The following is a 16,578-nucleotide window of genomic DNA, read 5'->3' on the forward strand; positions in this document are numbered from 1 at the left end:
AATAAGATACAGCGTGTTAATTAGAAAAGTAGTAGAGTTTGTGTTACCTTGGGTTTGTGGTTTCCCTCAGTCTCTAGTATTTACATGCTAAGCTAACTGGACTTTATATTCGATGCAAAGACACACATGACAATGATCATGACTCCGTCGTCAGTCACTGTTTAAAGTGCTGCCTCTTCTCTGTGGCGCACAGTACAGACGACACTTCTCTAAACCAGATCCACTCATCTAAATATGCAATTCATGATTTTGAAAATGTCAGATCATTTTGAGTCAACTGAAACAACTCGAAACATAACTAAGCAAGGAGGAAGACAACAGAGAAAGGAGGCAAAGAAGAAAGGAGGGAAAGCACATTAGAATACAGATGACCTTTTATTTAATTTTTTGTGAAAGGCATAAGAAAACACAGCTCCATCCCTGACAATTACACTGAGGGAGCACAGGTGCACAGTACGGAATTAAAATTAAAGAAGAGCAAGAAAGTTGATGAGCGCTAATTTGATTCTCTGAGATCTGGGAGGAAGGTTTGAAAAGACAGCCGCGAGGGTAGGCTCTATTAATTGTCAGAGAAGAGACGCTCAGGGGGATTATGACTCTTGCTGCCAGGTAAAGTGCACTGCACACAAAATCTCACAGAGAGTGGGGTTCTTTATTGCTGCTGTTTTTAGGAGTCTGAACCTGGTTATGTATTTATCCGATTTTGCGTGATACTGCACATACATGTACATCGGGTCGGGTATCGAACATGCTACCTTTCAAGGGTACAACCGAGCACCGATTCATGTTGAATCTATCGGTAAGAAAGCAAGTTAAGTCATCTGAGTGAAAGTGGAATCTATGGAGAGCCTCTGTAAGTGTTGTACGCATTGATACGTGTGGGCTAGCGTATCTGCGTGGCGAGCAATGCTACATTTCTTGGAATGTGTCCATCATGCTCCGGTGACGGTAATCAGAGGCATTGGTGAGCCAAAAGTAGTCTCCAGTGTGATTTCACTTTTCAAAAGTTAAAGGAGACCACACTGTCTGTAGTATTAGTAATGTAAAATGCAAACACTAAACATAAAGCTGAACAGTGTATATTTGATAGCCTGAAGCTCAAGTCCCCCACAGAAGCCTCAGCTAACGTCAGCAGCGCGCCTGCAGCCTGCGTCATAGAAGTTGAACCCTCCGTGGATGACGAAACTTTATGTGAAGCCTCGACAGCTTAACAGACATCGACTTCACCAGTTGGATTAGTTGTGGCTGGAGAAAACGTTCTTGTTCACTGTTGGTTAGCTTGTACTTTGGTTAGCATTTTTTACTGGCGGATCGCAACGATTGACTGTATATGAATTGCAACCTTAAGGTGCAGGGCGCCACCTCCTGTTCTGTCTATTCAATCTATTTTTACGTCATTACATTTTCTGGCATTACAGAGAGAGAAAAGGTTGGGTGGTGATGCACAATTTCAAGTACTCAAACTGGTACTGAATTGATTCAAATGTAAACAGTACCCAACCTTACATATATGTTGAGTGAATTATAAAAGAGTAATAAAACATGAGCTGAGTAAAGGATAACAACTGAGAAAGAACTGAATTGATTCAGAGCTATTTCTCTGCTTAGTTAACCTCGTGCACAAAAGAAGGTCCATCATCAGCATAATTAGACCCACTTAAATTGTAATTTTCCTATATTTCCCCCCTCTGTTAATGTGTGGTAACCAGCACAGAGCTGGTGAGTGAAGCCGACGAGGCTGCAGGTCGGGAAATGCTGTGAGGACTCAGGACGAGATGAACGCTGATAGTTATTGAATCAGGCTGCCGTAAATAACTGAAGTGACAAACAGGTCAGAGCTCTGGAACACAAACACTCTCAGTCACATCTCACTTCAAGTGTGTGAGTTTAATAACTACTCTCATATCTGCTCCCTCTCTCAGCTCATAACTCTTCTTTTTTCTTTCTTTCTTTCTTTCTTTCTTCCTCTCTCTCTGTCTCATCCTTCCTTTCTTCTTACCTCCGTCCCTCTCTCTATCTCTTTCTTTCTTACTTCGTCTCTTCCTCTCTCTCACCCTCCTTCTCTCTCTCTGTCTCATCCTTCCTTTCTTCTTACCTCCGTCCCTCTCTCTATCTCTTTCTTTCTTACTTCGTCTCTTCCTCTCTCTCACCCTCCTTCTCTCTCTCTCCTACCTTCCTTCCTTCTTTCGTTCCTCTCTTTCTTTCTTTCTTCCTCTTTCTCTCCGTCCTTCTCTCTCTCTCTCTCTCTCACTTCCTTCCTTCCTTCCTTCCATCTTCCCTCTCTCTCTCTCTCTCTTTCTTTTCTTTCTCTCTTCAATCCATAACCACCTGAACCACCAGTGTTAGTCAATTAAAGGTTTCCTCTCTCAGGTAATATGTAACTTCTTTCTGTCTGTCTGTCTGTCTGTCTGTCTGTCTTTCTGTCTTTCTGTCTTTCTCTCTTCCATCCATCACCATGCTAATAAACAGTGTAAGTCAATTGAAGGTTTCCTCTGGCCCTTCCCTATTGTCTGGCCGTGCTTATATAAACCAGACAGCCCCGGCTGACCGCACACGACAGCTCAAACTAGAATAGAGCCTGATTCCATTCTGAAACGCTCTCTCTTCAGCTCCTGTCATCTAAGAAGTAAGAATTTGTTCCCTTCCTCCAGACAAAACGGTCAAATCAAGGGTATTCTTACACCGTCTTACACAGCTATCCTGATGTCTTGTATCTTCATCCGGCCTGATGTGCAACATCATTTTGTATTCTTGTTTCCTTGTTATTTCCTTTCAACCCTCACAATTTCTTCGAAGCGATCATTTCTGAGCAAAGCAATTCCCCAGCTCTGGCTTTTAACAATGGGCTTTACCTTCACAGCCTGACGCTCGCTCCTGTGAAACCACATTTGTCAAGTAAAGGTGAAAAAGAAACCCCAAATGAAGGACGAGAACATTGGTCGCTTGTCTGTTTGTGCCGTAGTATGCAAACTAAATCAAATTGTTGTCGTTGAAAAGTAGCAGGCGAAGCACAAACAGTTTCAAAAGTTGGCTGTTTGGGAATGTAGCTTTGAAACCTAGAAGTCCATGTTACCAGGAGGGAATGGACTTTGCCATTGTGCAGCTGTCAAAACAAACAGTCATCCCATGTCGGGACAAGAAAGAATCACAACGCAGCGCCAGTCTGAGAGGAAGAGTAAACAGTGAAGTCCGAGCCAAACTGGTGGGAGCCCCATATTAATTATTAACCCGGTGCAGGGTGGGCATTAGAAGAAATAAAGTTGCCAGTAAAGTGTGGAAATAAGAAAGTTGTGTGTGATCAATGATTGCTAATGAATAGAGCGTAGTTAATTATATAGCTACAAGGGTTCTGGGAGGTTCATTATACTCACAGGAAATGGAGCTGTCTCTCCAAACACAGGCATAAACATGATTCAGGTGAGTGGGCCTGTGGAAGTGACCTGACAAAGTAAACCCCACAGCACTCGGCCCCTGTCTCTGCCAAACGGTTTTGAAGGTGAGGAAACAAATTCATACTTTTTACAACCATTATCAGGAGCGGAAAAATGGCCCAGTTTTCAAAGACTATCCTGATGTTGCCCAACTCTGTCTTGAGGAACAATTGAAATATCCTACATCACCGCTCCTAATCAAAGGCTGGTGTAATCTCAGTAATCCGTTTCACTATTTTATCTTACAAGTGCACCCTCTTTCCCAACAGCCGTTCATATTCTTTAGTGGTTGAAGAGGAGCCATCGTGTCTGTTGGCAAAAAAACGTGAGCCGCTCAGAGACGATGCTTGAGCAGAAGTTTAAGTGGCGGAAAACTGGCAAGCTACTAGAACCCTAAGGTTCAAATGCTAACTAGTCAAACTAGAATTTTAAACTGTCCTCAAATAATCCGTCTTGAAGCTACACAGTGTTTGTCTCTCATGGATAACAATCTTATGGCTCCAGGCTACGTCTGAAATACACTCCCTCTTCCTTTAGCCCTCGTTAGATATCATCTCCTCATGAGCACGGTCCTCTTCAGTTCAGACATGTGCGTGTGGGGAGGAGTTTTTTGTAGATAAGGACTCTTTGTAAACATAAGGTGGGACTGATTTGAGCTCCGGCTTGTCCCCAGCTTCTGTAGTGTTGCCAGTTTTGCCTGAAGGGGGTGGACACTCCTCCAGTCCCCCATAAACATGACAGGCTGACTCGCCGAAAGGCTGACATCCATCAGCTGACGTGTCAAACCAAAAGCTTCCTCTGGTGTGTGCAGCAGGGTAAAAGAGGGCTTTGTAACATATCACTCTCACCAGCCACGTCTAATTTTGTTTAGAGACAGATCTCACTGGTGGTATTTCTTCTGAGGCGGTTCTTGTTCAGTCAGGGATGCACAATGGCTCAGATTTCACAGGATGATACTGGACTGAAAGTGAAACAGATTTAGGCTAAATCCATACTGAAACTGTTTCATTTTAAAATTGTGTGTTAAAACTAAAATGATCTCTGTCCACTCAAGTGTTTTAGCTCGTGTAGCATTAATATTCCCCGTCCATGCTAACACACCCGTACTCATATCACATGACCATTCACGTGCACTGGGCATGTGTGTGTTACAATGCTCTTAATATGCTGGTTTATCTTTCTCACTGTAATGTATTATTCATGAGTGTGGACAGGTGTGTGTAGGAATGTGTATGGATCGTGTTCTTTTGGTGCTGCACAGCAGCTTCGTTCTATTGTTTTGTGCAATGACAATAAAGCTTTCTGATTCTGACTCTGGGGCCAATGATGAAGTGGAACTGTTACTGACAGTGTAAACAACCTTTTGCCTTCACTGCTGGTAGTTGCGTTGCGACTAGATGAACCAAACAGGAAGCGAATGTGGGTGACGGCGTCATTGTTTCCAAAACATCTCCACTGTTGCTCATCCATACTACAACACAAGCTTCAACTATCTAAAAAATCTGCTTTGCAAAATTTGCTATAGTTTACAAGCGTACATGTCGTTTTTGTGTATTGTCATTTTTGTGTGAAACACAGAATGTAAACTTTTCTTTGTATACAAAAAGTCAGCAGCGCAGAAGTTGCACAATAAAACCGAACTAAAGTTCATAAGTTCACAGCTTTATGGCTTTTTTCTTAACTAAATGTCAGATTTTTATGACACATGGCACAGCATCTTCACGCACAGACCACAGACAGAGGAAATCAAACTGAATGTAATGTCCTTTACAAGACGTCAGTATAATTCCATTTCAATTTTCTCACACATGATGAGGATTGTTTAATATTCACAGTGACACAACTCCACTAGCAGCTGCTTTAACATTGGGTATTCACCCAATGCCTCTAAAAAAATTATGTCATATTATCATAAATCTGCAGCCCATACACACACAATGACACAATTCATATTTCATCACGGGGCTGGACCACAGAGGATTGAAGAAATGCTAATGTGCCCAGCAGCTTTATTATTTGGTACCTGATGATGATCCTGCTTTTGGGGTCCAGCAGGACCGTACCTGCAGCTGAACGACTACAGAATTATCTCCATGCAAATACTGGAAGACAAACAGCAAAGTGCTCATCCACCGACTGGCTGTGAAAGAGCCATGAGCTGCTCTGAACCACAGAGGGAGGAAAGAAGAAAACAAGACGTCTAGCTGTTCAAAACAACCTCAGAGCTTGCAGTGATTTCCGTTGCAGACTCTGTATGTGAACACACTGCAAGTGTTTCTCAGGCATTTATCGTTTCACATTACTTAGAGGTTCGCTTTTAAAATATAGCTCGATTTGTATCTCATACGGTATATATCATCAACTTTTATATCTATTTTAATCTATCTGAACTCTATGAAGTGCTAATATGTCTATATATTCATTTTTCTTACAGATATTGAGTGGAAATGTGGCACAGAAAGGCCTATTTGTGCTTAAACACACACTTACACACACACACACCTTTCTGAATGCTGTAATTCCCGAGGAAGGAAGGAAAGCCAAACATGGGTGGATGACATTTTCTATCCTGCAGCTAAACTTTCAAAAAAATGTCATGAGGTGTAAACAGAGCAAAATGGCCAACATGGTTTAAACGCTACTTGACACGCACGCCAATAACAAAGTTGAGGTTTAAGTCGTTTTCAGGGAACTGCTGCTCGGAGGCAAATATTCAGAGCGAAACTGGAAACCGGCAGCATTAGCAGCTTTAAGCACTCTTCGTCACACATCAGAATAAAAAAAGCAGGGGTCAAGCTGAACAGAGCCGTGCATGGCTCCCCCAGGGTGGGAGCCGGGACTGTGATGGTAGAGTTGTACCTGCTCTTACATCCTGTGCACAGTGCAAAACACTGCTGTGATAAGGATGCAGGGTTTTTGGTAGAATATAGAATAAACTGTACTCTTTCAGCTGAAATATGTAAAAGGTCACAACCCTTCTCTAAAAAAAATAAAAAATAAAATCTTTACTGTTCAAATATAGATTTATTTCCATATTCCTTCATACAAACATATTTTATCCCGAAAAATAAACTGTTGAAAGGGATGAATCGATTCAAAGTGCACAGTCGTGGCTAATGAGCCGTGTCCACAACACAGTCACATAGTGGGTAAAGCTGTGTGATGATCAGTTATAAAGCACAAGAGGGGAGATCCTCCACGTTGACTCAAAGGGTTCAGAAAAGCTATAGTCCACTCTGTATCGGTGTCCAACACCTGAGTTGCACAGGAGGACGCTCTTCTCATCAGGTTGAAGTGCGTCACTGGGGTTTTGCTCCTCTGTGCAAAGACTCATTGGATTAGAAAGATAATTATGGACAATTTGATTCTCAATTCATCTGCAAAAACAGACCAGACTGCAGCTCTGAACATATCCATCAAGTCACTGAATGTTGGGTGGAGTGTAAAGCCTCAGTTCTCTTATAGAAAAAGAAGGAAATGTATCACCAGGGCGGCTGATTTTCACTATAATGCTAATAAACCTTTGTTTTGACACTTGTGATGAAGTTCACTAATGCACTTAAGACCAGAACAAGTGTCACCTCCAGATGTCAGAGCTTTTGCTCCAACTTGGACATCTGTTTGCAGTGTGGCACGCGCACAGGCTCATGGTCACAGTTGTCTTAATGGAAGGCATGGATGTTCCCTCACGTGCTCCGTCTGTTATCGTTTCATCTGGATCGTCCACTCTCAGTTGACAAATCGCTCCTCTTTGATTTCATGTGTTGTGCTCAGGTGGTTGGCCAGCTCTTGCATCACGGCGTCTTTCCCGATCTGATCGTTCCTTCTCTTTTCCATGATCACGTCCTCCAGGCTCTGGAACTCCAGGACGTGATGCTGCTTCTCGGAGAACAGCAGCTTCAGTCTGTACGGCTGCTTCCCGATCCGAATCTCCCCTCCGATTTTGAACTCCCTTTTGCCAAAGCGGCACCAGGCGGCAAAACACTCAGAGTTTCTCCAGTACAGCTCCTGGTCCCTGCAGCCCACATAGTCCCGGGCGTTGCGCACGATCACCTCCGGCGGGAGCGCACGGTACCTGTAGAGGCCGTTCACTATCCTGCCTTTCTTGCCCTGGCTGACATCGCTGAGGAAGTTGTTCTTGATCTCAGCCCGGTGCAAATGAATCACCTGGAAGTCCCCGACGTACACGGCCCAGTGTGGATACTGTCCCGTGGCCACGAACTCCAGCAGGTCCCCCGGTCTGCACTTGTTCAGGAGACTCTCCGCAGTGTGCGTCGCGGCTCCGCGGCTCCTCTCGAACACGCTCTCCTCCCGGTAGAAGATCGCGCACTCCACCTCGTCCTGCGGGTCGAAGGGCTTCTCCTCGTGGTTCCCCGTCCCGCTGTCGGATGAGTAGTGGTCCATGTGCTCGTCCTGGTCGTCGTCGTCGTTGGAGAAAATGTAGGAGACGCCAATGCGCGGTCCTTCGTCGCCCGGGTCGAAGCCATTCGGTTCCGACGTTGGCACCTCTGCGTAATTTAAATGCGTAAGTTTCTCCACCTGGTTCCCCATAAGGGTGACAGGTGGATGAAGAGGGGGGTGGGGGGGGAGAATATGGAGCTGGACGCAGAAACCGGATCCACCTGCTCTTCACGCACTCTCATTCACCGGGGAAGAGACCGAGGGAGGCGCAGTGTCTTTTTCACTTAATCCACCGCGGCGAGGACGGACACCAGTGATCCATGTCCAGCTGGAGACACACGAACACCACCTGGAGAGAAACACAACGCAGCACGTGAAAAACTCTGACTCCTCACCGAAGCCTTTCCGCAAATAGAACTACTACGCGTAGCCGGCGTTTCCAACAGGTGCGACCTGACACACCTGTTGGCTCAGTTTCCACGCAACTCGCCATCTTGACTAGAGCTGAGCACTTTTTAAAAACACCTTCTGATTCCTCCTGAGAGACACACCGTCCACACTTCAGCGGACGTGGTCTCCATCAAGTGTACAGAAGTATGATTAATGATCTGCGCGTCAACCCACAGTGAAGTCAGCAGAAACACTCACCTGCAGCTCCCCACACTCTCCTGTGGTCACATCAGTACAGTAAATACACAGGCTCCCAGCTGCTCTGCTCCCTCTGTGTGTGTGTGTGTGTGTGTGTGTGTGTCTCTCTCTCTCTGCAGTACACACACTGTCTGTAGTATGAGGCTCAGTGTGCGTTGCGGTGAAACTCATCCAGGATCGAGTGGCTGCTGCTGGGAGGTGTTGTTGCCATTTAAAGCGGCAGTGCGCCTTTTCCTGCCTCGTTTACATGATCCGGTCTCCAGGATAGTTTTAGACCAGAGGGAGAACCTGTCAGTCAGGTGACACGAAGTCCTCCTTTTGCATACGAGGTCGTTTTAGAAGTGTAGAACCATAACATGCTACTTTAATCTATATCATTTATTACATTATATGAAATAAATAAAACTGAAAAAAAGTATTCCACATTGTGACCTCTAATACCGAGATGTGTATTGTTATATGAATACATGTCATTTCAAATGGAGATGGTCAGAAACAATAATACTTAATACTTACATATATTTGGTTTATACTTAATACTATTGTTTTATTCTATTGCACTCTATTGGATATTGTGCTGTTGCTGTAATCTTGGAGAAAAAGCTGGCCCAACAATCTTCTATGGGATTAATAAAGTCTATTTTATCTTATACCTTATGTTGTATTCATATGTTTTTATTAACAACATGCTATTCTATAACATGAGCCCATAAAATGTTGAAATCATAAAAACCCCAACATGAATAGAGAGCATAAGACAGTGTGTATGAAGGAAAGTGAGGGAGAACAGAAACACATCCACAAAGGCTGCAGCATGCACTTCTCCCATTCAGTTCTATTAATCAACACTGGATGTTACCTTTACGCAAAGGAAGTTATGTTCTGATCAAAGTTTGAATAAATTACCAGCAGGATTACGCAAAAAACTAATGAAAGGATTATCAAAAAACTTTGTGGTAGGATGTGGTAGGGGTCATGGAAGGAATTATAAAGTTTTGGTGTGAATCCAGATCAGGGGCAGATCCAGGATTTTGTTATATTATTAACTTTCTTTAACATATTGAGGTTGGGTGTTTTATTTATATTTTTACCAATTTCTTGATTTTTAAAATCATATTTAGGGAGCTGATATCTATGAGTGTGACATTTGGTGCAGCTTGGTTGAATTTAAGGGGGCTGTTGGACTGCCTTGGTGTATGTGCTTATGAAATGCTCTCCCTATTAATTTCCTTATTTGTACCTGGACCTTTCCCACTGTGACATGTCAAAATGTCTCTGCCATGAAATAGGCCGACTCCAAACTCATCAGTGTATGAGTGTGAGCACAGGAAGCTGATGCAGGATGTTCATACAGGAAGATATACAGCACATAGATGTTGTTTGTATTTAATCAAGTCAACTCTGCTTGAGAAGAAATTGTTTTGGTGAGAAGTGAAACCACAGAGAGAACCGTTTCCTTGACAAGTCCGTAGAAGTGTGTCAACTCTGGAAGCAGCTCAAGGAGGCACTCTTGTTTTTCAATGAGACAAACAGTTTGGGTTTAGCCCTCGATAAAGGGGGAGAAAAATGCGAAACCTGGATCAAGCCGGAGTTCAGGGTGCCAGTCGTGTCCGAGTCCCGCTGATCTCCTCCCTCTGCATACAGCTTCCACACAGCCGTGGCCGGGGGGGTCCTGTGCCAGAGAGTGAGACTGCGGGAGATAAAATCCTCCTCGGACAAATCAGACATTGATGCTTTCAGTGTCTCAGGCAGCCATTACACCTGCTCTTCTGAGCTTTTCAATAGATGAGTGTGAATTCCACATCGAACATAAGCACGTCTATTGTTTTTTTCTCAGCATTGCATGTGTGTGCGATGCTGTGATTGAATTCCTGAGGATATTTACAGCTCTGCCTCCCTCCAAAGAAACAGCATGATAGCTTTGACTGTGATTTGGTGAATGTGTGTGTGTACTTTCCACAAATTGAACCTTGTTGTAAAATTACCTGTGACTTAACATGTCGTGCAATAAACGAGATTGGTTTAACGGCATCGTAATTCAAAATGAAGCCGAGTGGAGAAATGAATGACTCAACATTGGCTCGATCATTTGTTGCCAGTTAATATCTTCATTGGCAAAATGCTCTTAGGGTTGCGTGACGCACTCTTTGGAGGGAGAGAGCAATTAAGAGTTTTTTTTCCCCCTTTTTTTTAAATGCCTGATGCAAGGTTATTAAAAGATTAGCTTCACCTAGTTTCATCTCAACGCAGCCTTTGTTTGTTTGTCTTTGAAACAAAGACCATTCACAGAGAACGGGAGACGGCAGGAAGTGAGAGATTTAATCGCAGAAATGCTCTCAGGCAGACGTTAAGGAATACTTTGCGAAACTGGTGTTTGACGAACTTCGTTTGTCATCTCCAGGATCCTGCATCAGTTATCTGCAGATTAAAGGAAGTGTCTTACTTTGAAATGGATACCAGGGAATTCAAAGTTTATATATATTTTTACGTATAGGCTCATGAAGTTGAAAGCTAAAATGGACACCTGGATTTGTAATTGCCAGTGATGGTCACAACTATTAATAGATCAGAGAGAGCAGAGATTATAGCTACATTTTTTTGTTCTGGCTGAGAAATTGGCTTTACTAGTCTCAAAGATTTAAAACACTTTCCACTACAAGTCCCATTCACTCATTCACACACATACTCATTCAGCGCCTCCATCTTTGACACCTCTCTATCACACATCCCGCTCACACTATGCCGGCATGGCCGTCAGGGAGTTCAGGGTCTTGCCGAAGGACCAGAGGAGATGGGGATCAAACAATTGACCTCCTGGGCCACAGCCGCCCTGATAAACTTGTGTCCTTGTGCAGAGGCTGCTCCCTTGTGGTTCTGAAAAATTATTGCATCTTGTGCATCTGGAACATAATTGCAATCTTATAATTACCCCCATCCCAAATTGAAAAAAATATTGGACAGCATTGTTATTATCAGCAAGATTTGAAGGTTTTATTAAATTAAACAAGTCTGGATTTTAAAACACTCCAGGTAAGACACAAAAAGCCATTAACTCTGAAATATAAAACTTGTATTGATGAGCTTGTATTGATGTTTTTCCTGAGGTACAAATCAAAAAGAAAAGTACAGTCTCTCAAACATTGATAAAATAGATTAAAAACCTAAGAAGGAACTGTCTTGAAGACAAGACCCTTGTGATACGTTATCGGTTGTTGTGTCTCTTCTGGCTCTGGATCTTTCTCTTCAGTATCTGGTCAAGAATGAGGTCCGACTCTTTTACATCAGAGTTCCCGCAGCCCACCACAGGGCAGCTAGAGGACACAGAAAGACAGAAACACTTAACACAGACAGAGAGCTCTATATATAAAAACTTTTTTGAACGTGCATACTCAGTGGTCGAATACCTGGTTACCCTTTGCTCTATTCGTTTCTATGCCAACGCTTGTGCATTCCCTGTATTCTTATTCTGATGTGTGTGCAACAGGAACACCTTCAAACAATAACCATGCTTTGGTGAGTGTTGAATCAAAGCTTTGATACCCGTAAGGACCTGAATGATGATGTGCACTTCAGAGCTGCAATAATATGGAGATAGTAACGACTGATGAAATGCTGCTGTACCTCGGGTCACACACCTAATCAAGAAAAGCCCTCTTGGGAATAGCTGCTATAACTGTGCATGTAAAGTGTGCGCAGTGACCGCAGTCAGGGCTCAAGACAATAGGCAGGTTTCTTAAACAACAACACGGACCAGCTCTGGGATTTCATCAGCGTTCCTCTAGGAGCAGCCACAGTTAATTTGACTCTAACATCAAAGCAGGATATTAAAGAAAGTATGAATTGAGGCAGAATGTTGGTCCCACGCCAGCTCGCTGCCGCCGCGAAGCCTGACTCAACTTTCTATCAGTCCTCCGAGGGAGAGACAGTGTCTTACCGGCACTTCTTTTTCTGGCTGTGTCTTGTTTTGATCAGGCCCAGTATAGCTGCTTCATCATAGAGGTGGTTACACTTCTTATTCTTCACTGGGTTCACCATTTCCACCTTGAATACAGATACAGAGGGGTTATATAATGAAACACAGAGACCAAAAACACAGAGATGGCTGTATATTCGCTCTTCTTTGGGTCTGATATAGAGATGTGATCTTTAAAGAAAGTTTTATAAATGAATAAAAAGATTAAAAAAAAAAAAAAACAGGAATCAGTGAGTGTAAATTAAAAAAACTAAAAATGGCTGGAGTGGTGTACCTGCGTGAGTGGGCAGGTGAAGTTGACTTGGCTCTGTGTAACAGCGATGTCGTCATCCAGCTCCTCCATGCCCTCTGCTGACTCTTGGTTGGCTGAAAACACAACATACATGCAGTTTGGTTCCAAATGTCCAATCCCAGGAATCAACCATGAACCGGATCATTGGCGAGATGGCAGGTAAGGACATGAGCTTGGATGAATCTTCTATCTACTAAATCCAGAAATGTTCTGTCTGTATGTTGCTCACATATCTCATCACCTTTACCCCCAGCATGTGTAATGTTAAGGGCCCAAGAAAAGAGGCAGTGACAAGCGATTCTCCAGTTTGAGGTTTTGCGTACTGAGTTGAGTTTCCCTGAACTTTGAATTAACAGGTGATCAGCTCTTTGTGCAGCAGCGGAGGTGCAGCTTCAGTGTTCTGTAACCTGAGTCCTGCAGTCTGTCTTTGCAACCAGTATTACCACAGGTATGTTTAGAATGGGCACTGGACTACTATATGTAAATCAGAAACATCTCCATCTGAGGTGGTATCAGATTCATTCCATTAGCCAACACTAGTTACAGTTGCCTTAATGAACACAAACAAACCTCACCCACTCCCACATGAAGCATTCGCCCCTTTTTTTGAATCCACGTATAATGTTCACAAGATCTATTGTTGTTTTCTCGTTGCAGCTACTGACTCAAAGGTCAACCTGAGCCCAGGGAATTAGAGAAACTATACATGCTGCCTCCTGAAATTGATCCAGGCCACAGAGCAATGACACAGCCACAACTCAGCTCACAGATTTTGATTTAAGCCTTCAAGGGCAACATGTGAGCTTCAAAATATGCTCACCACAATGAGAACATGTGATAGTTTTGACAACGATTCAGTGGACAATAATATTGTCTGATGGGATAATCCTTCTCAAAATACATTCACCAGCTGCTTTCAGACATGCACTGAGCTCTATGGACTCTCTCCACCTGGTAGAAAGTCTGTAGAAAGTCAGGAGAATCCAATGTGAGTGCACAGCAGGGGATCCCCCCCGCGGGATTCACCGCGAGCGAGGGGATTTGTTGCTGTGGTGAAAACGTCTGTGCAGAGAACCTCCCGCTGCGTTGTGCATGTGTGAAAAGCAAAGTCCGGACCCAATTCTCTGGACTTTACCCGTAGTTCGAGTCTGAAAAGGCTTCTGTAAGATCTCACTTCAGTTTTCTCACATTTTTTTTACTGGGTAATCTAATTCAACTTTTGAGACTGAGTCAGCTTAGGGAAATTTACATGAGCGCAGCAGCTATTTCACTCAGTGTCTACAGAAAGCAGAAAGTCTGTGTGAGACCGCGCTTTTAATAAGGAGTATAATGAGGACAACAATTAAAGAGCAGAAAATAATAGCCACAGGGTGACAGGCAAACATAATTATTCAACAGTAAATAGAGGGAGCTGTGCATTTAAAATGAAGCTAATTATCCTGAAAACAATATTTCAGGAGTCCACTGCACACTGGTGCCAAAACTTCTGACTATTGTTTCCTATTTTCTTCTCTCTGCAGCAGAACTCTCCACAAGCAGCGGCTGTCAGCCAAAAAGCTGACTACTTTATTACTGACTTTCCTCATATAGTGAACGGGTCTTTTTTTAAACCTAATTTGCAGGGTAACAGGCTTTGATTTGAGTCCAGCTTGTATTAGAGTATTATTTATGTATTTGGATTTCTCTCAGATTAATAAGTGTTATTATTTATATTTTAATAAGACGCCCCATTTGCCCTCTGTGCAGGGCTGCTGTGCATGCTACACACACACACACACACACACACACACACACACACACACACACACACACGCACAGTAAAAGACCAATAAATACACAACCTGCTCAACAAACTAAAATAACAGCAAATTGTTACAAAGAAGCTAAAACAAAAGCTGCCTATATGTGGTCGAAATGATTATCTTATAACTCTTTTACACCAAAATTGTTAGTGGGCGTTGGTGGTTTTTTGACCAGTGGAAAAGGGGGTTTTGCAAAGTCTTGTAAACCTATCTACTGTCTGAGACAAACCAAATGTGATGAAATGGAAATTCCTGCTGCAATATATATATGATCCAATGTGAGTATTCTTCCATATCAGACATTATTTCCACGGTTTGCAACTTGTTTATCTTCTCGTTGAGTTGTCAACTCTTTGTTGAGAGTGCAACAAAGTGATTGTTCATTCTTGATATTTTGTCTTTACAATAATTCACTACATGTTTTGGATATTTGTATACGATGGAAAAATGGCATTGAAGTGAATTTGGGGTTTACGTGCTTTGGGCATGCCCCTGACCCCCTTACACTATAGCCTGGTGGAAAAGCCTCACCTGGGTTGACAGAGTTCTTGATGCTTTCCTTGAAGGCCACCACTTTCTGGTGGCGGTGCAGATCAGCATCGGAGAGTCTGGCCGTTCTCTCAGTGAACTTCTCCTTCACTTTGGCCGACAGGTTGAACATGGCCTCTGGCTGCTGCGTGGCAACCTACAGAATTGAAATATGTCATACTCTTTCCTCGACCTTTACAATTACAGTCAGTGTTTTTCCTGGTGTTTAAGACTTGCACCTCCACACTGGGCCCATTCTATAAAGTCAGAGTTATATAATACCTTGCATGTATTCAATAATCCAGATGAACTTTTTATTAATTAATTTACTAAGTATATCTTTTAGGAATACTTATCTGACCGAATGTTCATTTAGTATAGGGTAAACATGTGTTCCACCTATGTGATTAGTTCATGCCAGGTCGCCCCTCACCTCTTGTATGACTTGTTGCACAGCATCAACAAAGTAGTTAATCTCTCTGTCCAGCTTGGCACACTCCAGAATCATTGCCTCCATCTCTTTGACGCCCGGGTTCCCCTCTCCATCTGGATCACAGGAGCAAACAGACAGGTGGAGCAAGCATTTAAGTATTTAGGTGAAGCAAAAATACAAATGTCAAACTTATAAAATACTCCCAACACATAAAACCCCTGCATTTAAGGTAATATTAATATGAAAATACAGAGATTTGGATAACAGATGTGGTTAAAGTACAAGTACTCATGTTGCAGAATGGGCATTACAGTTAGCTGTTGCTGAAATAAAATACAATTACTTACTTAATAACAATCTATGTCAAATTAATGTGCATTATACATATCATCTAAAGTAACTGTACAACCTCAAGATTTAGAGTTAAAGTATTTAGTTACATAGACTTTAAAAACTCAGCAGCAGTTTTATTATGCAGACATGAATACAACCAACTCGTGACAGGTCAGCAGCACAGCTTCTAAAGACTGAACCTACCCTGAGCCTCCGCCAGGTCCATGGCCACATTCGTCACTATGTCCATCCCTGTCCCGATGTCCGTCTGACATGACTTCAGAGTCGTCAGGGTCGCGTGAACTGAGCTCAGAGACATGATGATGAATCCTCCAGACACAACCTAAACCTGAGCTAGCATCACATTAGCCTAGCTTGCTAGCGTCACCTGCTGCTCCCCTGGTTAGCTTAGCCACAAAGCTAACGTGCTGCTGTTTTTCTTCAAAGTGGAGCAGCGCTGTATTAACACGTGTTACTGTCGGATGTCAGGATATTATTAGAACAACAGCGTTAAAGGTAAATTAAGAAAACACGACAAATCACCCGCGAAAATTCAATTCACATCCGCATTCACTAAGTTCCGGGTTTGTCTTTTCAAAGTAAAATACGCAAATGAGCAGTAGACACAAGATCAAATCATCAACAGAGGAGAAATATAACAACAAATTATGAACTATAATATTTATTAATTCATTTCATTTGAAAATGGCACAAAGTGATAATACACACAGTTGGGA

At 42.9% G+C, this 16,578-nt stretch overlaps 2 protein-coding genes across 2 annotated transcripts; both read right to left on the reverse strand.

The window, feature by feature from the left end:
* Window positions 1-6,435: 6,435 nt before the first annotated feature.
* Window positions 6,436-8,685, reverse strand: lratd2b (LRAT domain containing 2b). The gene is made up of 2 exons (XM_035164688.2): window positions 8,481-8,685; window positions 6,436-8,181 (listed from the first exon to the last, which is right to left on the reverse strand). The coding sequence occupies exon 2, from the start codon at window positions 7,980-7,982 to the stop codon at window positions 7,161-7,163; it is 822 nt and encodes a 273-aa protein (XP_035020579.1). The 5' UTR covers window positions 7,983-8,181; window positions 8,481-8,685; the 3' UTR covers window positions 6,436-7,160.
* A 2,761-nt stretch (window positions 8,686-11,446) lies between these two features.
* On the reverse strand, window positions 11,447-16,416 carry nsmce2 (NSE2 (MMS21) homolog, SMC5-SMC6 complex SUMO ligase). The gene is made up of 6 exons (XM_035164253.2): window positions 16,046-16,416; window positions 15,509-15,621; window positions 15,079-15,232; window positions 12,728-12,819; window positions 12,415-12,521; window positions 11,447-11,791 (listed from the first exon to the last, which is right to left on the reverse strand). The coding sequence occupies exons 1-6, from the start codon at window positions 16,158-16,160 to the stop codon at window positions 11,683-11,685; spliced, it is 690 nt and encodes a 229-aa protein (XP_035020144.2). The 5' UTR covers window positions 16,161-16,416; the 3' UTR covers window positions 11,447-11,682.
* Window positions 16,417-16,578: the final 162 nt, after the last annotated feature.

The sequence above is a fragment of the Hippoglossus stenolepis genome, chromosome 8 (assembly GCF_022539355.2).
Source record: "Hippoglossus stenolepis isolate QCI-W04-F060 chromosome 8, HSTE1.2, whole genome shotgun sequence".
NCBI lineage: Eukaryota > Metazoa > Chordata > Actinopteri > Pleuronectiformes > Pleuronectidae > Hippoglossus > Hippoglossus stenolepis.

Bases quoted from the DNA above. Each gene is read 5' to 3' on its own strand.
- lratd2b (XM_035164688.2), bottom strand. From the start codon at position 7,982: ATGGGGAACCAGGTGGAGAAACTTACGCATTTAAATTACGCAGAGGTG.
- nsmce2 (XM_035164253.2), bottom strand. From the start codon at position 16,160: ATGTCTCTGAGCTCAGTTCACGCGACCCTGACGACTCTGAAGTCATGT. The intron at 15,233-15,508 runs GTGAGGGGCGAC...TCAATTCTGTAG, and splicing joins TGCAACAAGTCATACAAGAG to GTTGCCACGCAGCAGCCAGA. The intron at 12,522-12,727 runs GTACACCACTCC...TCTGTATTCAAG, and splicing joins TCACCTGCCCACTCACGCAG to GTGGAAATGGTGAACCCAGT.